The following is a 26488-nucleotide window of genomic DNA, read 5'->3' as shown; positions in this document are numbered from 1 at the left end:
TATAGGTGAAAATAGCACTTTAAAACCGTGTATATAATTATCCTCAGTATTTTGAAGATATTTTATTACATCCTCTTTCTACGTGTATCTCTAGATTTCATGGGGCAATACCCTTTCTCCCTCGAGTTTGTGAAGCATCTCACATGATAAGGTACAACAACAGGGTGATTTTCTCAAAAGCTGCTTGTAGGGATACGCACGGGTTTCCAATATCAGAGAACCACAAAACCACAAAGGGATTTAGAGCTATTTTTAATTTTAGAGCAAAGTCACAGTTTAAAGTGTGATAAGGAAATTATATTCCTTTGCTCCAGGAGAGCTCAATGGGCACCCCCAGCTTTCTGAAATGCTGAGCACCAGCAGTTTCTTATTATGTTGCCTGCACGGCTGGATGATCTGTGGTACTGAAAACCACTTTTAAAAGGCTTAAACATTGATTAAGAAGATTAAATTTGTTTACTTATACTTGAATTTTTTTTTCCAAACAGGTGCCTAAATCTGGACTCCCAAAGGTAGGACTCATTAATTAGCGACTGCAAGACACTTGGAACCACCAAGATGGGGAGGTTGTAGAAAAACACTTATTATTAGTGCATTTTTATTACTTCATATTTTGCAGGCCTTGGAATGCTCTCTGGAGACAGCAGTGCTGTTGAATGGTCTGGGCTGTGTTTCTGGTTTAGGTCCCATTGGCTGTATATGGAAAGAGCCATTCTGTATATATCAGAACCCCCTCTTTATAGAAAAGGTTCAACTAGCTGACTGAATGCCACAATTTCAACAAAATATAAAAGTGAAATATAGAGTAAGAGATACCAAAGTAATAGAAGAGCAGGAAGCTTTAAACACAAAATAGGATTATTTTCACACAAAGGTATTCTATTCAATTCTGTTGAGTCAATCTTCCTGTTACACAAAATGTACAAAAAAACTCCCAAACACTAGCAGACTTGCAAGGCTTCAGTGAGGTAAAGCTACATCTTCAGTGAAGCCAGACGATAGCCATAGTCATAAATACTGCTCCCATTTTCTGAACACAAGAGAGACAGAGGTAACCAGAAAAAAAACACGCGCAAACTGGTTCAAAGAGCCCTGGAAACATATTCATCTTGCTTCTACAAGCAGACGAGGGAAAGAAAATTCCCCTCATTTTCATAACTATTAGCTCAACAACCAAGTGAGAAAAAAAGAAATAAAGGATTCTATCACGTTACTCTGATTCAGTATCTCTGCTCTATGAAAAGGAAAAAAAAAAGCAACAGAATAAATTAGAGATTTGTCTGTAATCAATATTCCTGTCCTAACAGATGAGGGCCAGAAGAATTAATAGTATAGGAACTTTCTTTAATTATCTCTTCCATTGCCTTTATTTACTCCTCTAAGAACAGATCCATATAAAGCTCCATCTCAGAAAAAAAGAAAGGATATCGCACACACAAAGCACAGATCAATTATGAGTATTGTTAGGCAGCGCACTCGACGATTCGTTTAGTGTCCCCTACACCAGAAAGCGCTGAAAGCAACAAAGATACATGTGTTTTTCAGTATTGCAGGACAGTATTGCTTAAGAGCTGAACAATCCTTGCACTGAATTCCACGCTTGAGCTTTTGTCTGCTCTGAAATTGCATATGAAAGGCTATAAAATACCTACCTATCACTTTCCGGAGGAAAAAACTATTTGTTCATTAAGAATTATGCTTTACTCAATGAAATATCGTTTCAAAAGACCTTAATCAGTGCAGTAATACTTATATTAACCTGTAATGACCTTTCTTTCATAAAAGGCTGAGATCTATGCTTTCCCGTTTTGCACTCCAGCTGGTGAGAATATCTAAAATCTACATCTTCCTCAAGTCTGCCAGCTTTAGAACTTCAGAGCTCTTATCATCTTATCACCCAGGAAGGAAATGACTAATTTTGCCTCAATAGCAAACCGACAGCAGATTGTGCTACCTCAAACATGCAACATCCAATCAGATTTGGTCATAGAACATATATTATCAATAATAAACAAAGAAAATGGAAAAATCCTCCTCTACTATAACTTAAATGATGTTTTGACGACCGTCATTTTTCTGTGGCACTATTTTCTACCCACAGTGATGACGCTTCCAGCTCCCTCAGTAACACACCGCCTGAGCACTACTGACAGAGGAGTGCTTTTAGAGGGAGGATTCATTCAATTTGAATTAGGAATCTAGTTTAACTTAGAAATTTAGTTCCTCTCTAGCGAGGATGGTCTGTTCAAAACTTTCCACCATTTCATACTTCTACCTTAAAATGCCCTCTAAAGATCAGTTTTGAGCCACTATCAGTTGCTTATGTTCCCTCTAGGGTCAATGGAGAGAGATTTCTCCCTTCAGCTGGCAACATCTACACTGGTAATTAGATGGATATTATTCTGTTTTCCCATATTGTTTAAGAATCTGACACACAGATTGCAGAAACGCTTAGTACTGCTCTTAGTACATTAATGTATGTGAAGGCAAATGAGAAACAAGAGAGGTGAGCAATGAGAGATGGACCAAAAAAACTGAAGAGCAGAGAGAAACACAAGATCTGGGAATGAAAAATAGTGAGGTCAAGGGAAAAGGAAGTATAAAAAGGGAACAGGAAAAGAAAAAGAAAGTTAGAGAAAGAGGAACTCAACAGAATGAAAGCGAGGAACAGAAGTGAGATAGAGAGGAGACCAGGAAAGGACTCAGTAAAGGCAAAGGGAAGAAATGTGGGGTGTAAAGCAAATGAAGGGATAAACAGGGAAGGCTCTGCCACAGATCCTGACACATTAGAAATTAGTGTTAGTTCTAGGCATGCAAATCAAGATAATGGCACAATAATTTAAATAAATAATTTACTACAGGAATTTAGTGCATCTATTTTAAAGGATTTGCAAAGTAGCAGTGGAGGGCTGAAAGCCTGACATTTAATAAATGCTTAAATCTACACATCCTCCATCCTGTTACACATAACGATGAGGAGGACAACAGAAATCACTGTGCTAACGTAGTACAAATACGTTTATATAGCTGGCCTTTTTTTCTTGAGTGCAGCATTAGCTACTGACACGAGCATTTCCTTCCCACTAATGTGTGCTAAAAGCCAAGATCTAAAAAAGAAGCTGTCATCCTTAGGCTGCTGAGGGCTCGTGAGAACGCTGGTCCAACAAATGCTTCAGAAACCATTACTGGGTCCTGGGTTAATTTTTTTTTCTTGAGAATGATTCACTCTGTTTTTACAATTGATAATGAGATCTCACTAGTTTAGAAGGAGGAGGCACAGCAGGGGGCAAGCTTATAGTCCTGTGTGATTAGGAGGAGTCCTGAATTAAAAATTCAAGTTGCCCAAACATGCAAATGGATTTGACGATCTTAAGTTGGGTTCCAGTAAACATGCACCCACATTATGAAAACCAGCACATTCTTTGGGGCAGAGAACACACCAAAAGGTGTTCACAAGGGATTTGCACAGACTGAACTACGTAAGAACATGGTAAGGACAAAGATTCCTTAGCTGATATGTACCTATGAAACTCACACAACCCCTGCACAGAGAGCCTGATTCTCATCAATGGTATTAACGCTCACTTCTATTCATACAAGTCACATGAAACAGGAAAAGAGAGAGAAGTGTAGCTCGGCCGGACAAAACTGCCACTTGGTCTGTTTATTTGAAAAATTGACCCTTTCTACAAACTCTTATGTTACACCAACTTAAAAAAGTAACAAAAAATACTCAGAGAAGAACGTCCTCCATGCAGTCAGATAACCATTCCTTGTAGGTGATGGTCTCATCCCCAAACAGTCAAGGGATAATGCAGAACACATTAGATGGGAGGATTTCCCTCCAGTTTAACAATCTCCAAGAGCAGAAACAGCTGATAGTAAATGCATAGGCCATTATTACAGCAGGAAAGGTTACACTCCAATCTTGACTACTGTCAGATAATCTCACTGTAATTCACCATGGCCCAAGAAAGTTTGAAAATAATATTTCATATAGCAGGCTTTATAACATGGCAGGAAAATAAGACAGAACCCTACATTAAAAATCCTCAAAATACACGAAACGCAAGGAATGAACAAATAAGAAGCCAACTCTCATAACCCTCGTATAAAGATCAACCTTCACAAACAATAATCCTCCAAATGCATGAAAAATAACCCACTTGCAAACTGTTTACTGCATTCTAGCAGCAGCACACACTGATTGCGGTGAGAATATGATTCAGCTAAATATCTTAAATGCACTATGCAAAGATATAATAGCTCCCCACCTAGCTCTGTGAAGACTTATCCGTTCATGTTTAGCTCTTAATTGGTAACAATATATTCTGCTGAAACAAACACTGTCCAGACTGCTAAGGGTGGCAACTGTTAGGATTCACATATGCATTTTCTTCATTTTATGTAAACGCATAACTTCACATAGACAGACAGGTATCTATACCTTATTCCATTTTGTGACCTCTTTGTAATGATTCTTTTAAAACAGACTCTAATTTCAAAGAACAGACTGCTGTCTTGCACATGCCAGCTTGGCTACGGCTTGAAGAATGACCTACATGCTTTACATAATAAATACCTGTAGTGTTTCCACCTCTAAGTCACTGGAAGAAGGAAGCGTCTCTCCTAGGCGCAGACTGCCACAGTCCTTGATGTTCTGCTCATTGACAAAATCCTCTGTCCTCGTAACCTTGCTTAAAGCTGCACAAATGTCTCAGCCAGCAGAGCACAGAACACACAGAAGACAACTGGATGCCATTTGATGAGAAAAAGTCTACAAAAAATAGAGCACAAACAGCCTGGCTCTGGAAGGACAAAACCTGGCCAGGAATCAGCAGCTGCTTCCTATTTTACTGCTGGAAATTCGAATTCTCCTTTCACATGGAAATACTTTTTTCCCCCACTTATGCTTTCTGATCACCTCCTCTTTATGTTACTCTGAGTCCTCTCTCTTCTCGTACCACTGTCGCGGGACTGTGTCACGTAGCTCCGGAAACATACACCCACCATCCTCTCTCTCAAACTCACAGTCTATATATAGTAGATAGAAAGGTACTGGGGGCTGCTTTACTTCCCTTTTCTTCTGAACAGAGGTTGTGGGTAACTTTCAAATACGACACGACTGCAGAGGAAAATCTTAGAGGAAGTATTCTCACAGCCACAGAGAGCTGTGATCTGGAGGGGGCAGGAGAGACCTCACCAGCTCCTCCTTTCCTGCAGACCACACAGCTGGGCTTCATTAGCAATCTGATGGCACCAAAGAAACCTGGTCTGCAATTAAGAGTAGGAAAGGAACCTCTGGAAAACAGAAACAATTCACTTTCCATCCTGCAGAAGGGCTCCTTTAAATCACTTCTTTAGCAATTTAAAGCAAAAATTGTCTGATTCTTTACTTAACAGGACTGTATTTCTGCAAGTAGTAACCTCCCTATGACTTTGTCTTGGGATAGAGACAATACCAAATACTTGGCAATTCTATATTTCCTACCTTCAAATCATTGCAAGGAGGAATTAAATATCTTCTCCCACTTTCTCCATATTTAAGTCCACTGCTCTAATGACTTAGAATAAAACACTGTAAAGCTTTTGTGTGGTAAACTTATCCCAGAAGAATTAATTAACCAATGGAAGCGACTAAACTTTGTTCTTCTCAGGAAACTCTGGCCAGTTCAGTCTATGGTTAATGTGTATTTTATTTAAAGACTAAAGAAATAAAGTGCTAAAATAGCAAGAAATCTGACTATCCATCTTCACCTGAGCATTGCTCTCGGGCATAAGTCAACACAAGAAGTATGAGAATTGTATTGAATTCTCTGCTGACTGTGGAAATAAATATTTGTGAAAATAGCACCTGTAAAGGAATGCCAGAATTACACTTCCTCTCCTTAAGTCCCAGTCTTTAAGTTCGGGCAGCTGCTGTTAAAACAGCACCTACAAACAATATTACAAAAGCAAGATTTGCAGGTTTACAGGCACCTAAACCCTGATCTTTAGGAGCAGACGAATCGCGGTACAAAGGCATCGCAACCAACTAGAAGTCACGGCAAGTTTTGTTTTATTCTCCTAACTTATGCCCTGAAGCATAACAATTCCTTATGTGCTCTCTGCATTAACTGTACCTCGCAGCATAAAGTATCGCAGGCTGTCAACAAAAGCATTTGCAGAATGAGCAGAAAAGCATTTGTTTTAAATGCGGCCTTGTATTTGTGTATGAAGTCGGGTTACATGCAATATGAGCACCGGTAAATGGCTCCCACATGTGAGAATTGATTTCCCCTATTTCTCATTCCTACTCAAGGGCACAACTCGTAATTAGGGTCAGATTTTCAAAGAGCGTAGGTGGCGTTTAGGCATCAAAATAAATGGCCAGATTTTTGCAAGACTTGCCTCAGAGTGTGGGATAAGATAGCGCTATGAATCACAGAGCTGCTGAGTGTTAAGCACTTTTAAAAATCAGGTCTTTCTTACATGCTTAAATTGCAGCCAAGCTCTTTCAAAAATCTTTTCTCAACTGGAGCATTCTTCAAATGCTAAGCTATTTGAAAAATGGGCCTTTAAAGCTTCGCGAGGTGCTAATTTTTACATGAATAGGAAACTGCTATATATAGCACCTATAAAACTGTCTGGCATCAGTATTTAAGTAGTTCTGACTCTCCGGTATTGTATAAACTCTCCAGCAGTACACATTCCACAGGGAAGGGGGCAGGCACTGTGTGTCAGTGCTCACCTGTGTTAATTCCAACCCCTCTGAGTCCATGAAATATCTATTTTGCCAGCTACCAGCAATCTGTCTCCGACTACAATTGAGACTTGAAGAACTAATGAAATTTTAAGCTTTGAACCCTCTGAGACATAATAAAGGACGAGTTCTTTCTACATGACTAACAACATTTCTTTCTATAAGGAACAAAAACAAAATTATTTTTCTTATGCTCAAAAATTAATACAGTGTAGAAATTATATGAGGTTTTAGATTAGACTCTCCTTCCATCATTATTTGCTCTATTTATCTTTTTCTTTTTTCAAAGCCGGTAAGTTCAGCCTTGCAGAATCTATACTGCTGACTCAGCTAACCGAGCCAAAACTCATAAAAATCTATTTTAAAAAGGTCCAATGATTTTATTTTCTAATCGTAAATATGAAATTTAATTAGCATCTCATTGCTAACGAAGTCACCACGGAAGACGAGGCTGAGGAATTAGGCACAGGGATGGAACGTCAAGCGTAAAACAGAACAACAGTTATGCAGGAACCGGTTTAACTCCTGCTTTCCTCCGCTCAGGTTTCAGATCTTTTAAGAATTGTGTGCTGTGTTTACAGGTTTCCTTCTTTGATGGCAAGGCCCTTCTATCTTCTACTGCAGTAATTACTCCAGCATGATGTAACACTGTGCAAAATACAAAACGCCAACAGATAAGGTTCACTCTGGATCAGAAAGGGAAGGAAGACAGAGCGAGTTGGATCTGAATTCAAACTCGTATTTTGTCATAGCCTGCCCAGGTCAGTGTTTCAGATCCTTTAAAAGCAATATCCTCATCAACTGAGAAAAGAATTCATATTATTCTCCAGGGTACTGCAAACATCAGGAAGATTAAAGGCATTTTTTTAGAGGAAGCTCATGGAGAATTTTAAAAGCCTCTTTAAAATAAGAAATTTGTCCAGCCTTTTCATTTTCAGCATTTCTAGAATGCACATCCCAGGCTGACATCAGCACTGATGTTGGCATTATTGGGTGAAATTCTCTCTGCATCTTCTCTCTGGAGTTCTTGAGGGACAGGAGCTCTCCTTCTGTCCTGTATGAGAGGGTTACAGGACACATTTCCCTGCAGGGCAGCACCTGGTGAGGGTGAAGGCAGGGAAGGGCCTTCTGCTGCTGTTGCTCCACGAGGTCTCTTGGTGAAGGAGCAAAAAATACAGAACACCACGGAAGAGAGGACTCAGTGAGAAGTGGGCAAGTACCGTGGGAGAGCTCTGAAAGGGCTGATAAACTACAGTAACCACAAAGCTGTACTTTCTCCTTAGAGTCACACTGAAATTGTTCACAGCAAGTTGGTGTGGGAGGAAGTGTTTACAGGACCTGTCCTGAGAGCAAGTAATTATTAATAATTCCTGGATTGCTAGAAAAGCTTTTGGAGTAGCTGTGTGTGTGGGCACGCCGCTTGGTTGCTCTCACTGACAACATTCTCTAGGGTAAAAAGGGCTTTATTAGGGCTGGTCCTGGTTACTTATGGGTGGGCAACTTTTTAATTCTTGTACTCTCCCTGATGTGACTTGAAAGCTGGAAATATCGAAGCATGTGGTCACAGCACTATAAAAACTTACTGCTTTGCAACGTGACAAAACCAGCTCTTCTTCATTATCAGTAATGGAAAGCAGAAGTTATACATCAAGCAATGTTCTAGGTAGGAAGGCAGGACCAATATGGGGACAGTGAAGCTTTCTTGGATGCTGTCAGACCCATTTTCTCTTGATGATCCCATCATAATGCTTTAAAAGTACCATCCAGTTTTTAGGGCAGCCACCAATACACCAATACAGCCACCAGCACAGCAGTTTTTTCATACCAGTTGCAAGGCTCAGCAGGCAGAGTGGGTACAGGATGCTCCACGCTGCCAATGCAAGGGCACAGTCTACAGGTTCTGATGACCAGCTCTCCTGCTACACTGAGAGCATCTCCCTCTGTCTCTCTGAAAGCCCTCCAGTAGAAGCAACAGTCTATGTCCTGAAGAAAAGCAGCAGGAATTCTCTTTACGAACAGTTCATTTTCTAGATTCTGCCTTCACTCTCCTCCATGCGTACCGCAGGAAAAATGTTGGCTCTGAGAAAGCGAAAATACAGAAGGAGAACCATATACCTCATTTTGACATCCTGACCATTTCTCTCCCTTAGAATTAGCCCTTTCTGTCCTACAATCCCTGCCTGCCTGAAAGCAAGGAAGCTGCAAGAAGACTGGTATTTCACCTTTCTACTACTCATGTTCTTAGCCTTTTAAAATATATTCAACATATGAAAAATAATGGTAAAAACTGCAAAAAGAGCCCAATTTTCCTATGTCCTGTTTTCAAAAGTGATAAAAATACACAGGAGCCTATGTTCTCATTAACAGAGATGAGAATAGGGACTCCATTCTGACAACTTTTGGAGTTTAACAACTTTTAGAAATTGTAAGAAGAGTCCTTAGCCTAATCCTGGCCACTCAATTCCTGCTTTTCAATGGGGGGAATTAGTCCAGTGGTTAAAAAATAATGTTTTGTATGGTTAAGTTTCATCTGAATGAGTTTATTCATCCAGTTTGCCACATGACCCTGCAAATGCTTGTGTCAATAGGGCACAAAGGCTAATGCAAAAGCAGCAACAAGTGGCCAAAGCCAGGTCTGCAGCAGGGTCACTGTTAGATGCACAACCACAGCCTCCGAGGCTGAAACTGTTCAGGTATTTTCAGAATGCTGTCCCACATAACTCAGTGAGTCAGCAGTTGCAATGAATTGGAAAGAAAAGCAAAGACACTGCAACATTCAGCCAATACTTCTTTGTACCTTATCACGAATTCAACAGTTTTTGAATCACTAGGAAATAGAAGTTTATCAGAAAAATAAAATTTGGCAAAGTTTTAAAATAAAATTTGGCAAAGCTTTAATTGTAGTGAGTTGAAACACTGCAACATTCAGCCAATACTTCTTTGTACCTTATCACGAATTCAACAGTTTTTGAATCACTAGGAAATAGAAGTTTTATCAGAAAAATAAAATTTGGCAAAGCTTTAATTGTAGTGAGTTGAAATCTGACCTCAAAAAGTAAAAAGAAACAAAGAAGGTCTGTTAAAAATAGAATTCTGGCTCTTGCTCTCTTCTGATAACGTTTACTCAAAATGCGAGCCCCAAAATATCAGAAAGTCACTATCCATTTTTATTTTGCCCAACTTCATTTACATTAGGACAACTCTGCATTGCTGTTACACTGTCATTCTCCTGGAATAGCAAACAGCCACAACCCAGAGACGTTACCATCAAGACTGACATGGGAAACACTGCACATTGTATCAGCAGCTGATGAGGTGAATGGTGGAGTTGAGCTGAGCTGGGCAAAGACAAATGACTTTCTTCAAACAGCTGATACCCACAGTCCCTGGTCTCTCCAGTGGAGGGGTGACGTCAGTCTCTGCACATCAGACTTACCCCAGCTCAAATTTCTGGAATAGTTCTTTACGATTCTTTCTAATATTTATGATGTCTCTCACCCTAGCAAGGAAGAAAAGGAATTAAGCTTTCTCACTCCACAGGATCTGAAATGGATAATTCTGCTAAAGCATATTTATAAAGGAGGAAGCAAGTTTAAAGCAATAATCGTATACTCCTTTTGGATTCTCATATGCAATGTTTTAGCACTTAAGACAAAAATTTCACTTTTCCTCTTAAGGACAGAATGGTCCAGCCAGTGGGTCATAACCCACATCCAACCATCAGAAGACATTTACACAATTCACTATGTTTTTCTCTGGAGGAAATAAGGATTGCTGGTTTGGGCAGCAGGCAGCTGCAGGTCCCCTCTTGGGCTTGTGTAAGCCCAAATTCACGGTAGAATGAATTTCTGGTCTGATACTATAGAGTTCACTGCTGCCACGTGAGGGGAAGAAGAAGGTGGGAAATAACCCACTTCCAGACGTGTACTAGAGAATGCCAGGCAGTGGCACAGCACAGCCCACGGAGTCTGACGAGAAGTTTGTTAGTTATCTTCACTCACCTGATGAAACTACCGTATATGGGATGGTAACCAGCATCAGAGAGGAAGATGAAAGGAGATATTAAACAAGACAAGTGAGGGGAGTCAGAAAAACGGGTCAGACTGAAGGTGGAGAGAACTTGGGACGTCTTGTGAGGAGCCAAATAACAGTAACAAACCACCCTCTGCCTTTTCTCATGTTCTTTCCTCATGAGAAAGTTGAACAGTCCTAGCTGAATGTTCTCATTATCTTTACTGTTCCCAGTTCCTTTGTGCAGAGACTGTATTTAGATCTGTGCTGATGGAATTAGCTATTTAATGGGTTTGCATCCAATATTTCTAATACTATCCCACTCAAATAGCTTTGGATTTATGCACTATTACCACGTTATAATGATGCAACTGCAAGGACTTTGCATTTTTCTGCATTGCAGACAAGTGCTGCGATGTATCAGGAGCTTGTCATTAAATCCACAGCTTCAAAGTGGCATTCAAATTCCCATCATTTCTGTCTCAGTTCTAGAATTTTCTAATTGTTCTTCGCAGGTGAGAAAGTTTAGTCCTTCCTGATGCCATACTCTCACATGGCTTCTAAAGTAATTATGGAGCCAGAGAGAACCCTCCCGGGTTGTTCAGTGGTTCAGTGACGGTGTCGCTGTCAATAGCATTGAATCCAGCAAAAGTGCCTGGATCCTGCTCTCACTCTGGATATGGGCAAGGCACAAACCCACCAATCTCTAGTGTAACATTCCATATGAAAATGCCCAAGTATCATTTTTCCTTCAGACCACAGACTTAGAGAGATTTAAAAAAAAACCACCAACTGATTCAGTGTTTCCATGCTTACAGGAAATGTAATACTCCTTCACTTTTTCTAACAACTGAAGCAGAAGAAAAAACCACTCTTTTCTGACCTAACACAAAAGTTTAAGTATTTTTTTTTTGTTTATTTCATACCACATTGGTATCTTTCATGGCATAAATTGCAAAAATGAGAGAATAAAAGACAGAAGGAAATTAAACCTTCTACAATAAAACATTCTAGTTTTGGGTCTTCCTGGAAAATGTGTAAGTGGAAATACAAGAATATGTTATTGGAAGGATGAAACACACCCAAAATCTTCTTAAACAATTAAATATTGAGGTTTATTCTGACTTGTTTGGCAGGAACTGTGAAGGAAGACTAGCAGTGTAGCAGCAGAGAAGTGTCTTATCTTAAGCTTGTTTTTCATCAGGAGAAAATCAGCTCAGCAATAGCAAAGAAGGTGGAAAAAGCTTATGCAATTTTATATTTTCAGTCAGTGCAAGCCATTAGTGAAATGAGTCTGACAATCTAACTATGTCATTATAAACTATGAAAAACATATGGAATGGCAACTACCATGACATGGCAGTCAGGGACATGGTTCAGTGGTGGATTTGGCAGTGTCAGGTTAATGGTTGGACTTGATGATCTTAAGGATCTTTTCCAAACAAAATGATTCCATGATTCAGAAGAATCCCAGAAACAGAGATACAGCAGCAGCTGGATAGACACTGGGACCTGTTCCTGTAAAAGACTGGGATGCACCAGCAGACTTTGGAGAGGATCCATGCGAGATTGCAACCAGGGAGGAAACATTCTTTTAAACACAGGCTTCACACAACAGACCAGTTTGGTCAGGGAATGGCAAATGTCACTGGTATTTTAACTGAGATGTTAAAAGCCAAAAGCCTTCAAATGATTTTACAGATATTATAATCTTTCAGTTGATGATCAAGGAGAAAAGATTCAATCACCAGTTGCACTGTAGTTTGGAAATGAAGTGTATTTGGTGAAATCTTTAGCAAAAGAGATGAAGTTCATTGGACTTGATGATCTTAAGGATCTTTTCCAAACAAAATGATTCCATGATTCAGAAGAATCCCAGAAACAGAGATACAGCAGCAGCTGGATAGACACTGGGACCTGTTCCTGTAAAAGACTGGGATGCACCAGCAGACTTTGGAGAGGATCCATGCGAGATTGCAACCAGGGAGGAAACATTCTTTTAAACACAGGCTTCACACAACAGACCAGTTTGGTCAGGGAATGGCAAATGTCACTGGTATTTTAACTGAGATGTTAAAAGCCAAAAGCCTTCAAATGATTTTACAGATATGATAATCTTTCAGTTGATGATCAAGGAGAAAAGATTCAATCACCAGTTGCACTGTAGTTTGGAAATGAAGTGTATTTGGTGAAATCTTTAGCAAAAGAGATGAAGCAATGTTCAGTGTTTTCCCAGTTTGCCAGGATTCAGAATTCACAGAGGCAAACATTTGATAGGTTTCTTCACTGGTGTTTCAACCCCCCGAGGAAGTTACTTTTGTGCTCAAATATATTAAACGTGTCTAACAACCTATTAAGCATCCTCATATTGATTTCAAGTATGGGCACAGCTAGATTAGAAATGTTTATACACATACAGAGCTCTAAAAAATGAAGTGGAAACAATCCATTAAGTGCTAATGATAACCATATATATACTGCTAGCACACAGCTTTTTCTGCATTCAAACAGAAAGAAATCCTTGTCCCATTTTAAACAGAAACCCTATGTTAAATTTTCTCGTCAGCGCCTCAATTACAAACTGAGGAAAATTTGCCAGCAACCCACTGGTGCTCAGGAGGCCAGTGGGAATCATGGGTTACAAGGAAAATGTATTCATCCCCTGAACTACAAAAAACAGGGCAGGCTGTAAGACCTGGGCAAATAACAAGTATCTTTGTGTAAGGCCAAAGCGGCCTCAGGGACCAGAACAAACATATCTGTTAATACTACACTGCCGTACTTTACCCAGACAAATTCACCGAGGCAACAATTACTCCAAATAGTATCACATACACAGCTGCATATACATTTATCCTTTTGACAAAACCAGAATGTTACAGCATTTCATTTGACATTTCTGATAGATTTCCAGTGAGATTTGACAAATTTCTCTTTCCTCTTGAGTTGCTAAACAGATTCACTGAAGCAGACGGCATTAGAAAGTAATGCCCCATCCAGCACGGAAGATAAAATAGGTTTTGCAGGACTAACATAACAAGAATATTCTCTTCACTACATGTTCAGCAGTGATAGCAGACACTGCACAACACGTTGCCAACCTTTGTGCTATTAGAAATGAACTTTTATGAGCTGTGACAAAAAAAACCCACCCTGTGTGTTTGCCTTTTGTATAAAAAAGTACAAAGGCCTTACCCACTGGTAAAATGTTAAATGCACCCCCTGTAGATCATTAGCAGGTGAATTCGCGGCACTCACAAACTATCACCATTCCCACAGCCCAAATATTTGGCAGAAGGAAATGTTAAATGCACCCCCTGTAGATCATTAAGCAGGTGAATTCGCGGTACTCACAAGCTATCACCATTCCCAGAGCCCAAATATTTGGCAGAAGATTATGAAGGAAAAGAGGTGCTCAAAAGGAAAGTTCAGAGAAGACCTTTATGTTTCACTCTGGCCAAGAAGTAATCCACTGCCCACAGCTGGGACACACCGTGACAGGATATACAGCAGATCTGCTGTTTTGTCACATTGCACTTTAAACACCCTGACACCGTATTCTCCTTTTGCCTGAGAGGAGCAAAAGTGAGAGGGTAATATAGGGAGAGAATACTGACTAAAAAGTAGAGAGAAAGGAGCTTTTATCACTCGTTGGATGCGTGCCACAGAGACCAATTATATACATTTGACAGCAACTATTATAATTCCAGAGTCCTTGAACAAATCACAAGCAGAAAGGTTACCTTCCTGAAAATGTTCATTGCCATTAAATAACTGACCCAGACTAGAGGGTAAAGGCAGCACTTAAGAACGAGTTTGGGTGAAGGGAGGAGATGGAGAATCTTATTACACATACACCTGAGAAAACCCCATCATTTGTTCTGAAAAAGGAATTGGAGATTTGCTGCAGATATTGTATTCTCAGCAAAGCGGACAGTGTTCTGAGAATGCAAATCCTACACACAGCAGTGGCAAAACAGCCCAGACAGAAATAATTTCTCGCTATCAGTGGCAAAACTCGACTAAACTTGGTAAGGTTTATGGTTTTACCCTCCAGTTTGAAAGTCACAAGACCTGGTTCCCTATTCCTTGTTCTTTTAAGCTTAGATTGCTATGGAGGCTACTTGCAAAGAAAGCTGCCACAGGTCAAGTTCCACCATCAGTTACACAACCTTAATGACCACATCTAAGCAAATCATTCGTATTTCACATAACATGCATTTCAATATCAAAGAGACAGTTGAGACATCTGCTAATAAGTGGGATGCTTGTTCTCTTTCAATAATATAGGCATAATATTGGGAGAAATAAGGGTACCTATAAATTTCATCCTCTGTGAGCAATTATTCCATATATCTGATTAAAAATTTCACCAAGAAACTAGATATAAACCAAGGTCATTTAACATATTGCATTCAGATTTCGTAGGCATATCCCAGTTGTTTGGGTCGCATCCTTCTAGAGAAGGTTCAAATTGCCTTTAATTTTAATAGATACATGTAGTCAGATGGTCCTCTTTTCACTCTTGTTGAAAGCTTATTTTTCTCTTAATTCAGAGTTAAATCTAATTGGAAGTCTACATGTAGTCAGATGGTCCTCTTTTCACTCGTGTTGAAAGCTTATTTTTCTCTTAATTCAATTAAATCTGATTGGAAGTACCTATTTGCATAAGAACAGGGAGTCAAATACGTGGTTCTGAATTTGTGTTCTGCTGTCAGCCCTCTCACTATAGCAATTTGCTGGGTAGGATGGAAAGTTTCCAGGCTCTTTCCAGCTGAAGTTTCTCCTCTGTCAGACCCGTGACTCAAGTACCTGGACACACATGCACAAAGCATTTCTGGCTCTGGTTTCCCCAGGTCCCCTTGCAACCATCACAACCCAACTTTGACAATGCCCATTTTTAACTCAACATACAGCAAACTAGTATGATGGAAAAAAAAAAGGAGGGAGTGGAAGAGAGAGGGAGAGAAGAGTTGTTGTCTCAGCCTATTTATTTCTGGGAGACATCAAGGCCTTACAAAAAGAACCAGTAATGGGGGCACAGAATACTGAAAAAACAAAGCACAAATTCATCATACAAGTTTTGCAGAATGACTAAAAGGAACACAAGTACTTTTCATATCACAAATGAGTTGTAACAGAGTAAGAAAGACTCATATTAGTAGGTATAAAACGAACACCTCATATTTTATTGTTCTAGGCTTGTGGACTTTTCACAAGATCCAAGAGACGAAGATATTTTAATGTACCTACTTCTGTATTCAGAAGAGAATGCTCACAGCTCAAAGGCCACAGTTTGCTAGCTCTGAATCAGAAAGGATATATTATAATTGCAAACGTAAAATTTAAGCTCCTTTCACTCATAAGGAGATGGACAATTTGAGAGAGCAGGACAGATCGCTAAGAGAATTCTCCCACATAATAATTCTCTTATTAATTCAGCTGAGTTTAATAAGTGATCCTTATTCAATCCCCAAAAGCCCACATCAGAACATCCCTAGAAATAAATCTTCAGTCTCAATAGTCCTGCTTAAGAAGGTGAGGCTAAAAGGCTTCATCAAAGAAACGTACTTATTTGTCATATCTGGTTCAAAGCTTATAGACTTAAGCAAGGAATAATACCAGATATTGTCCTTGGATGCAGTTTTTAGCCATGCCTGATCTTGGTGAGTCACCAAGATAACTGGTATAAAAGAAATGAGCTGTTTCCAGATCCTAGCAAAGTTACTCCCACTACAGCACTAGAGTTGAGAACCTCTACCTCTGAGATCTGGAATCCCATAGGAATCAACAGCACAAAAACTACATCAGTGTCAGACCAGAAGTTCTGCTGTGGGGCAGGAAGTTTAAAACTTTATTAAGTTTAGCAAAAAGGTGTCCTGGTTTCAGTGAGGAAAGAGTTAGTTTTCTTTCTAGTGATTGCTGCTAAAGGAATGTCAATAGTGCATATTGTTTTAGTTGTTGCTAAGTGATGTTTATACCTTTCAAGGACTCTTTTCAGCTTCCCATAGAAGCTGAGAAGGAGCATAGGCAGAACAACGGAACGGCCAATGGAATATTCTGTACCATAGATGTTGTGCTCAGTATATACGCAGAACAACGGAACGGCCAATGGAATATTCCGTACCATAGATGTTGTGCTCAGTATGTAAATGAGGGTTGGCCAGGGGGGAATCCACAGTCACTGCTCAGGAATGAAACAATTCACTGGGTGGTGAGAATTACTTGTGTCATCATTACTGTTAGTATTATTATTATTATTAACCCCCCTTTTCTGTTACTTTTCTATTAAACTTTCTTTATCTTGACCCATGAAGTTTTTTCTTTCCCTCTCCCCTCTTTTTCTCCCTCCTCTCCCTGCTCCTCTGCGTGAAGGGGGAGAACTGTGTGAGCAACTGCATGGTCCAGGCTGCTGGCTGGGGTTAAACCATGACAAAAGGTTTATGATAAACTAGAACTCTTTTTACAGTTTTCCAAAGCCATTTTGGATTGTGCTGCCTCATTTTTTGCATCTACCTTCAGTCCCATCAGTAAGGTCTTACACTGCTGCAGCCTAAACATTCTGCAAAGGAAAGAGGAGCTGAGAGACTCCAGTTCCCCAACAGGTACTCAATGGGGATGCTAAGACAGCGGAGAGTAAGACCTTCTGCATCAGCAGTTCCTCCCAGTATGAATGCAACATCAAGATAAAACAGACAGAGAAACCTGGTGGAGAGTTGCGGTAAGGACTTAGGAAGGAGTGGGATGATAGAAAGAGAAGGGATGGAAGACAAAGTCAGGGGAGGCTGCATTTGTGAGCGGAGAGGAAGCTACGGCACGTTACGGGTGTTAGAAAATTCTGTTTGTGAGACAGAAAGAAAGAGAGAGACAGGATGACAGCGGTTATTTGTTGTGAATGACTAAATAGGAGTCTGAGAATTGGAAGGAAGCTGTGCAAGTGTGTAAGTCTTGTATTTGGGGATGCAACCCCAAATCCTGCATGTGTACCTGAAAGGGGCAGACGGGGAAGCAGCTTGTGTGTGCAAGGACAGTCCAGTGGAGAGGCAACAGCAGTGTGTGTGTGCAAAAGCAGCCTTGCAGGGCAGCAGCGTACGCTGTGTGCACGAGAGAGCGGAGGAAGTAGGAGTGCATGTGAGAAGCTAGAGGAGTGACGGGAAAGGGGAACACAAAACAGAGAGGGAACTGGCAGAGGGGAAGGAGAGAAAGATTAAGAACATGGGGGAGGATGCACAGTCTATTGCACAGAAAGAGAAGGCGGAGGGAAAGGAGAGGAACGAACATGGGGAACATTTGTCACACAGAAAATATGCTTGATGAAAAACAAGCACAAAAAGATGGTGAAAAAGATAGTAAGAGATATATTAGGGTTGAGAAAAGAATAAAGGAAGTGAGAAGATCAAATTAAAATATTAAAAAAAAAACCACAGAACGAAGGTTTTATTAGTTGGTTGAGAAAAGAATAAAGGAAGTGAGAAGAGCAAATTAAAATATTAAAAAAAAAACATAGAACGAAGGTTTTATTAAACAGAAAACATAAATCCCCAGTGAAGAGATTTAAAGAAAAGGCTAGGGCACAACACACCATGGGTAGAACCAGAAATTCCCTGGAGACCAGTGCTGATGCTCAGTCCTTTCATGTCCCCTCTCCAGATCTCTATTTCAACTCTCCTTCCTGGTGCACACTTTGTTTAAGGAGACATTTGCACTTCACAGCCCCTTCACCTCCCTCAACCCCGGGCTCCAAGTATCGGCGCGTGCCAAGTAGGATGAGACCTGTTGAGGGCAAGGAAGGCGCCAACGCGATCATTTTCAAAGAAACATGCTCTTGAAAATGAACACAAAATAGGTGAAAGTGGAACTTGTAGTGATTAGAGTCAAGTGCTGTCCTGGGCAGCAGTGAGGTGGAGCTGATCTGACAGCTGCTTTCCTTACCTTGGGTGCTCATGAGTGACCGGGCTGTCTCGCTGCGGGTGCTGCAAGGCTCAAACGCCCTATGTCGCCTCCATGCAATTGCTGGTGTCTCTCCAGGAGGCTCGGAGGGGTTATTTGTGCTCAGCAGATGCTGAAAAGTCAAGGAAACACAAGCAGCAAAACACCCCCCGGCCCCTAAAGTGCCAAAAGTTTAGGGAGAATGAGGAATGAAGGAAGCAAATGCGCCGGTGTCAGAACGAGCAAAGAGCGACACAGAAAGTAAGAAAAAGTGTGTCAGAGGCGGGGAGGGGCGGAGAAGGAAAATGCAAAGATCTGACAGGAAATCAGACTATAAATCTGCTTAGGGTTTAAAAAAAACACATTTCTGCTCCCCAGCGATGCAGCCTGTTTGCAAATGACTCTGCACGCAGGTGACAGCAGAGCCCTGAGGTGCTACTGTAAGCAAATGAAGAGGCACTTTTGCCCCTTCCCCAGGAAGAGCAGTGGGCAGAGTCGGCAGCAGCACAAGCTACGGGCTCAGACAGAAAAAAACCCAGGCTGTCTGAGCTGCCTCACCTCTAGTTCTCCAGACTTTTAGTGCCTCTTTGCCTCAGGCAAAAGGGGACACGCTGAACTCCAGCCTTGCTGGTGCTATGGCTCTCCGACCACAAAGCAGCAGCTTCTCAGGGCACATGCAGGCTGGAAAGCAGGCAGGAAAGAAAAAAGAAAGAAAGGACTGAAAAAAACAGAGTTTCAAGAACAATAGTTCCAGGCAGAAGGAGTTCTGGGTTTTCCCAAGGTTTCAAGGGCTTTTCAAGAAAGCAACAATTTTATTAATAGTTGCTTTTGCTAAAACGGTAGTCAATAAAGTTTACTTTATGCCAGCATTAGATGATTATTAGATTTCTGCCCAGAGAAGCTGTGGCTGCCCCATCCCTGGAGGGGTTCAAGGCCAGGTTGGACGGGGCTTTAAGCAACCTGCTCTGGTGGGAGGTGTCCCTGCCCAGGGCAGGGGGTGGCACTGGATGATCTTTAGGGTCCCTTCCAGCCAAAACCATTCTATGATTCTTTGATTCTATGATTTTGCAGTTGAATGGTACTTTAAACAATGTATTTTCCAAAGGGAGTCTCTGCTGACATAAAGAAGCCAGGGCTCTTGTATTGCTTTAGTGCTGGACTCCAGGCTCAAGGCCACATGTGCAAATCCAACCGTTGTCGGATCTCACTGAGGACATTTCCCTGCCAGGCTGCAACTAAGAGCCTCCCTCCTAAGAGCAGAGCCAGTCAGCCCTCTCCCTTCCAGTTCTCCCAGTTCTGCAGGACCAGGAGTCACCACCACTGCTAGAAACATCCCTCAGTTGCCACCTTGCTCAGGGATCCTCAGCCCAAATTACTTGTGTATCTATATGTGCATGGGTATGGTTTTATCTCATGAGAGAAACTAATAGAAAAAGCAGAAACACTAGGAGTAATAAGCATAAGTGAACAATGACAGATAATTCAGGATTGTGGGAAGGCAAAAAGCATGATGATAGTAATGGAGTGAGAGAATGGGAGAGGAAAAAATAGTTGAGAATAAAGGAAAACACAACGAATGGAAAGTCAGTATAAAAGTACAGTGGAAAAACAATCGAAGGATACAGCAGCATCAAAGGATACAGAGTGGAGGAAGTGAGATGATCAAATGAAAAGAAGAAATGTAAGGAAGAAAATACATGGCTCAAAGTGGCATTACAAAAACACTTAAAAGTGTTCTTACCAAACTGAAAACCTGAACCTCGTGAAAAACATGAGGGACCAGAATATATTCCAGGCAGCAAAATGTGTGGGGCAGCTCTGCTCTAATTCTCCCATATCATTCCTGTGATTTCACATGTTTGCACCTGTACCTGGACTGACGAGGGCCTAAGTTTAGCCATAAGGATGCTATTGAAAGGGATTCTGGAAGGGTTTCCAGTTCTCTAAAACAACAGCTCAAAGACTAGGGAAGGCAGGAATTTCTCTCTCCCACTGAACAACAGCAGTGCTCTTTTCCAGTGAGGACTAATACTTTTATGTGCTACTTAAATTCTTGTGCAACTTCACCAAAAATCACCTTTGAGCAAACCTGTGGGCTGCGTGTGACAAGGTGCAGGAACTCTCCCTGCTCTGAGCAGCCAAAAGTCCGTCCGTGTGACAAAGGCATGGGTGAGGCTCTGCCACTTCATGCTGGGGCAAAGCCAGGGATACTTTGGAGAAAAACTGTGAAATATAGCTCTAAGAATTGTGGCCTACAACTATTCCATCAAAACCAATATAAGTGATTTCTGAGCCAAGCTTTCTACTGCTTTCCTAGAGGAAGCTGATTTGCGCCCGCAACAGAGGAACCATTTTAAGAACAGAGAAATTAACTCTGCTGGCAGGAGGCTTTGTGCCTTCACTTGGATTTAAAACCATGGATCTTCCACACAAGAGGAAGATCCTAACCTGAGAGGAAAAACATGCTAGAAATTCAAGTCAAAACTCACCAAGTCTTATTATAGATTTCTCCTTCTGTCCTTGATTTCTTCAGCAAATGGGATATCAGCCAGTACAGGCTAAAAAACTGCCCTCCAGAGTGAAGCAAGTCATGAGATATTGTATGTTCCTGGTTCTGCTTTTGTTTTGCTTAACGTTGTAGATTATAAACAGCTTTCAAAAGAGCAACAACTGCTTTAAAGAAGACACCACGTTTCCCTCAGCCTAAAGTGATGCCCTTGAGGTGAAGCAATCATCCGGCAGGGCTTGAGCTGCTTTAAGGAATCTATCACTGAAAATCAAGGACCTAAAATTCTCCTAATCATAAAGACTTTACTGGCAAACTGAGATTAGCTGAGCAGGATCCAGTCATCAATCACAAAGCCGTAAGTAACTGCATATCACCTTTCTTTTGTAAGAATTTACAATCTCAATCCCCATTTTCAGTTTTAAAAAATTCTCTCAAGCTATTAAAATGTTATGGTTGAGGTTACTGTTCCTCGAGGCTGGTAGCTGAAGTGCTGTGTTTCACACAATGTAAGTGTAGAAAGTAACTATGTTCCGTTAGACAACTAGAAAATTCAGGAAAATCCAGATGCTCCACCTAATATACAGGTGCATGTGGCAGAAAAAGGCTGCAGAACTTGAGTCAAAGGGGTTTCCTGACCTAAATGGAGGGTCTAGGACCTGGACTGGTAATTTCATACCTGATAGGGAGCAGCAACAAGGGAGTTAGCTACAAAGTTGAAAACTAGAAAGACATCTGAAACATATACTGGAAACATGGTATTAAGAAAAAGTTCAAGAAGAGTTTTCCTACGCTGTCTGGCTGAGGAAAAGAACACTTGGAAGTTTGATTAAACTCTCTGTTGGTATTTTTGACCCATTCCACTGGGAAGCAGGAAATTTTCCTCTTTTTTTTTTTTTTTTTTTTTTTCCTCAAGGAGATATCTGGCTTTGTCATCTTTTTTTCTTTTTTTCTTCTTTTTTTTTTTTAATAACAAAACAAAAGTCCACTGGAACTTTCAGCTTAGCTACCTGTAAAGGGGTGACAATATTTATTTCTTTGCTTTGTTTGTTCGTTCGTTTGTTTTTCTTATGGCTTCTCTGTCTTCTTTTATTAAACCTGGTAGAAGAAACCACAAATTGCTCCTCGGCCTCACATGAAAGTCGCCTGGCAGGACACACCTGGAGTGTTTGCTGTCTCCCTCTTTCAAAGAGACTTCAGAGAAGGGGAGCATATTTAGTTCCATCCAATTGCCCTAATCCGGCATGATTTGAGCCCTGATGGTAGAACCTGAATAAAAAGAGCTTCTTAAGCTCTTTGATGGTGCTGCACCTTCCCTTCCTCCAGGCTTTTACTTTGAGATCCTTGCATTAAAAAGCCAGCAACATTTCAAGCTTATTCTATGATTCTCTCAGGGGGATCAAACAGTGGGGAAGACTTGGCATCTTAGAAATTCCTCCACATTGTTGCTGGCCTCCTAAGTATTTTGCTCATAGTGACTTCCTTACAATAACAATGTTCTTAGGCTCTACAGGGAAAGCTTCTGTCTTGTCCCACAGGAATTATGTAAAATTTTTTTATCCAATGGAGGGTTCTCCTTGTACACCATGACTTCCTATAGAATGCCTTTTCACAGAGTTGATCCATCAGTGCTCAGATGGGCAGCCATAACTCAGAAATGAAGCTGCCAGATAGCTTTAAGCACTTGCAGACTGAAGAGCTGGGGGGAAAAAATGTCAGCTTTAGGAAGCAGAGAAACTCTATAAACTGTCCAGCTCTTAATCTGCTGTTCCTTTTCTTCTATTCCCTTCCTCTCCCAGGAGAGCCATCCCAGCCCATGAGGAGACTGCCCTTGACTCCTTATCAGCGTAACAGTCCTGAAAATCCCTGGGTACCAGAAACGCATTTCACAAACTAGTGATTTGAGAATTAATATATTGCATTTCTCCTGCATGCCTGAGCACAGTAGCACCGTATATATTGTCAACACAAGCCCTCCAACTCTTTAGAGCAAAGAAACAGAAATATTAAATATTTTCCACGTTTTACATATTTTATATTATCAGCCTTGCTCAACTATCCTTAGAGACTATCACTCTTACTTATAGATGCTCACACTTTATCATTTTTCTCTGGAGATCTGACTTCCAGAACAGAAGTATTTCCCTATTCAATTCACCAGCCTGTGGATAAGCAGCTGTTAGTGTTCATCTGCCTTTTCTAGGCATTAACATCAAAAATGCCCCTTGATCTTAAAAAGCGACACACAGCAGGGTTTCTTTAACACCTTTGGGGGTAATGGTTTAAATCCAGTAGGGAAATGTTCTCATCTATAGGTTTATGATACACATTTAAACAGTGCTTCAATTGCCTGAACTATGAAATAAGATGACAGCCAAACATATATCAGTGGGGAACAGATAGTATAAAATTCTCTCTTTCATTTGACAGCGCTGGGGCTTACGTATTTTTGCACAAAATGTACAGCCTCTGCCAAGTTCAACAGTATTATGGGATTTATCTGTCTCTGTGTTAGTATATTCACTTTCTTTTTTATGAAAAAGTCAGGTTCAAATCCATTCCAGGAGCTGGGCTGACACCCCACGGCACAGTGGATGGTGTGGGGCCAAAAGACCAACCCTCCACTGAAGTGAAGAACCCAGATTAACTCTGCCTCTCCTCGGGGCCAAAGGGAAGGAAGATCCCGACTCTATGACACTCTTTCCAGAAAAGTCAGAAAAGTCATTATTCCAACCATTCTCTTTTCATTATACATATATTATTCATCAAAACTGGGTATGAGCCATAGCTCAGGTCCTTGTGCTGTTCCTTACGCTCTTAATTATATGTCCATAGGGCTTAAAATCCAAGGATCTCTAAACTTTCTGGACAAATGATTGAGTTTCACAGCAATCAATGAGTTAGCTATTCATATCCATACCCACACTCAACAGAGGATGAGATTAAGTATTGGGAAGATAAGAAAGGAATATTTATTCCCCTGAAAAGTGACAAAAGTACAGTTTTTTCACATAGTTCAACTTTTAAAAAATTCTTATGGACTATTTAAATAGAAACTGGCAAAAGTTAAAAAATTGAGGCAAACAATTATAATGCTTTTTTGTTAAAATAAAGGGGGAAAGGAGGGAATCTAATCACTATTATTAAAAAAAAAACCCTTCAACAGAGTTCAGATTATTGTCACTAGAAAAAAATACTGAAAAAAAATATTTCTGTTCAACAACTTTTAAAAAAAAAACAGAGTTCAGATTATTGTCACTAGAAAAAATACTGAAAAAAAAATTTTAGTTCAAGAACTTTTTAAAAAAATTCATAAATATATTAAACAGTCCCATATCTCAGCTTTTGCTTAAAACACAAGACCATCTTTCCCCACTTATGCAATAGTAGCATTGTCGGTATGTGTTCTGCTTATTAGAGTGTGAAGGATTTAACATATCTGGAATCTGAAGGATAATCTGTCAAACCTGAAATTTAGTAGATGGAAGGAGAGGTGAGTTACTCATTCTTGCGTGTTTGTCTTATATTGGAAGGTTTCTTGTCTTCTTTATAGGTCAACATTTATTCTAATTAAAAACGTATGCAGATTTTTAATAGAGACAAATTGAAAACAACTGCAGAGTTTTAATGGCTTGCATTCTTCAACATTTTCTCCCTTTTTATTCTTTAAAAGGTCAGAAGGAGGAAAATTTGTACTAAGTGCTGTGCTCAGAGAGGCAATATACCTCACAGAAAAAATAATATTAGCATATTAGTGTTAATTAATAATATAAATGATGCAATAGCTAAAACAAATTATAGATTAATCCACATAGTTTGAACGGTAAGGAAACATTTTCCATAGTTTAAATATCCAGTGAGCACAGCACAGAGCTGGAAGTTAAGGAATTTTAAACTTACACAGACATCCTCTGGGATTCACATCACCTAAGAGTGCTTCACTGTCCTCATCTGGAGACAGAACCATGGCACCTTTGAACCTGAAACTGTTGTATAAAAGAGTAATTTGATGGAAAAGTTTTCAGAGACCAGCAGTCAGACTGAGGTATCCCCATGTTGTCATGCCTTATTTTTCCTTGTTGTTTCTTTTAAACAGAACAAGATTTAGCCAGTGTCATATGGAGGCATATTCTGCCAAAACAGCAATGATCATTTTTGAAAGCTGAGGTCTCAGAGGCAGGCTATGAACACATGATGTGTTCCAAGCAAGAGGCAGGAATGGCTACTGAAGGGGGAGCAGTTGTAGCCCAGGAAGAGAGGGCAGAAGCAGCAGGTAGAGGAGAATTCTGGAGTGGTTTTTAACAGCCTGTTAGACTGAAGTAGCTGCATGTCTTACAGCACAGCCCTGAGCTTGTAAAAGTCTTGATGTTACACTTGATCAGTGCACATGATTTCTCTATGACTTGTTACTTATAAATTATTTTTTCATCTTTGGATGTATTTGTTCTTCCAGGCTCTCATGTTCATTTTCCTTTTTAACTGTGTAGCTCCCAAGGGAAAAACGCCAAGCAGTCTTGGAGAAGAGCTCTTAAAATGCATATAAATTGTGGTCATATATCACTGACGATTTTACATATGTGAGATTAAACATAGCCATAAAACTATATGACTGCTATTTATTGATCCATAAATGAATACCTGGTTTTGAATTTTTAATACTTCTCATTGAAACAATGGTATAGATTTCCGAAAGCTGTGCTTTCTCACTGCATGACAACTCTGTGTCAGAATATTAAATACTCTTACATCTATATATAGGACTTTCATTTCACTTCATTCCAATTCTCATATACCCACACACATTACAGGCCATAAACTTTGTAATAAACAGTAATTCACTTGTCATTCATGGAGTTACTTCTGATCCACCTGATGTAATAGAATGCAGATAGCACATATCAAAATAAGTAATGGACATGAAATTAATTTAAGCATATACAGGCCAAGCCTAGGTTTTTGTCTGTAGATCCAATTTGCCATGATTGTAGTAGTTTCTTAAATTTATTACATTAATAGCTAAAGATCTTTAATAAAACTGAAGTCTGATTTTACAAGATATTGCACTAATTACCTGGTTCAATGTGTAAATTACCTGGTTCAATGTGTAAATTACCTGATTCTTGTGTAAAACACATAAGACCACTGCTGAGGTCCCTGACCCCCATTCATTCCCAGAAGCATGCGACATTAGATTGTGTATGTAGGAGGGAAAGAACACAGAGATGGACATGGTCCATCCCTCTTCAGTTTTATCTGAAAAAAAAAATTGTCTAAAATTTACAGCACTGCACAGTGTCCTT

At 40.2% G+C, this 26488-nt stretch overlaps 1 protein-coding gene across 3 annotated transcripts in view; it reads right to left on the bottom strand.

Moving 5' to 3' along the window:
- Window positions 1-20422, bottom strand: part of CARD11 (caspase recruitment domain family member 11) — a 49606-nt gene extending 29184 nt beyond the window's left edge. Inside the window, exons 1-2 of one of the 3 annotated variants that reach the window (XM_014946175.1) lie at window positions 20324-20422; window positions 18686-18815 (exon numbers count right to left, since the gene is read on the bottom strand). In XM_014946175.1, coding sequence (XP_014801661.1) covers window positions 18686-18698 — 13 coding nt within the window. In that variant the 5' untranslated portion in view covers window positions 18699-18815; window positions 20324-20422. Of the gene's footprint in view, window positions 1-18685; window positions 19009-20323 lie in introns of those variants that run through there. The other 2 variants (XM_014946176.1, XM_014946174.1) reach the window with 2 other exon arrangements.
- Between the last annotated feature and the right edge of the window lie 6066 nt (window positions 20423-26488).

This window comes from Calidris pugnax, unplaced genomic scaffold, assembly GCF_001431845.1.
Source record: "Calidris pugnax isolate Ruff unplaced genomic scaffold, ASM143184v1 scaffold123, whole genome shotgun sequence".
In the NCBI taxonomy this organism is placed as follows: Eukaryota; Metazoa; Chordata; class Aves; order Charadriiformes; family Scolopacidae; genus Calidris; species Calidris pugnax.
This window is presented reverse-complemented; position numbering and strand designations above follow the sequence as displayed.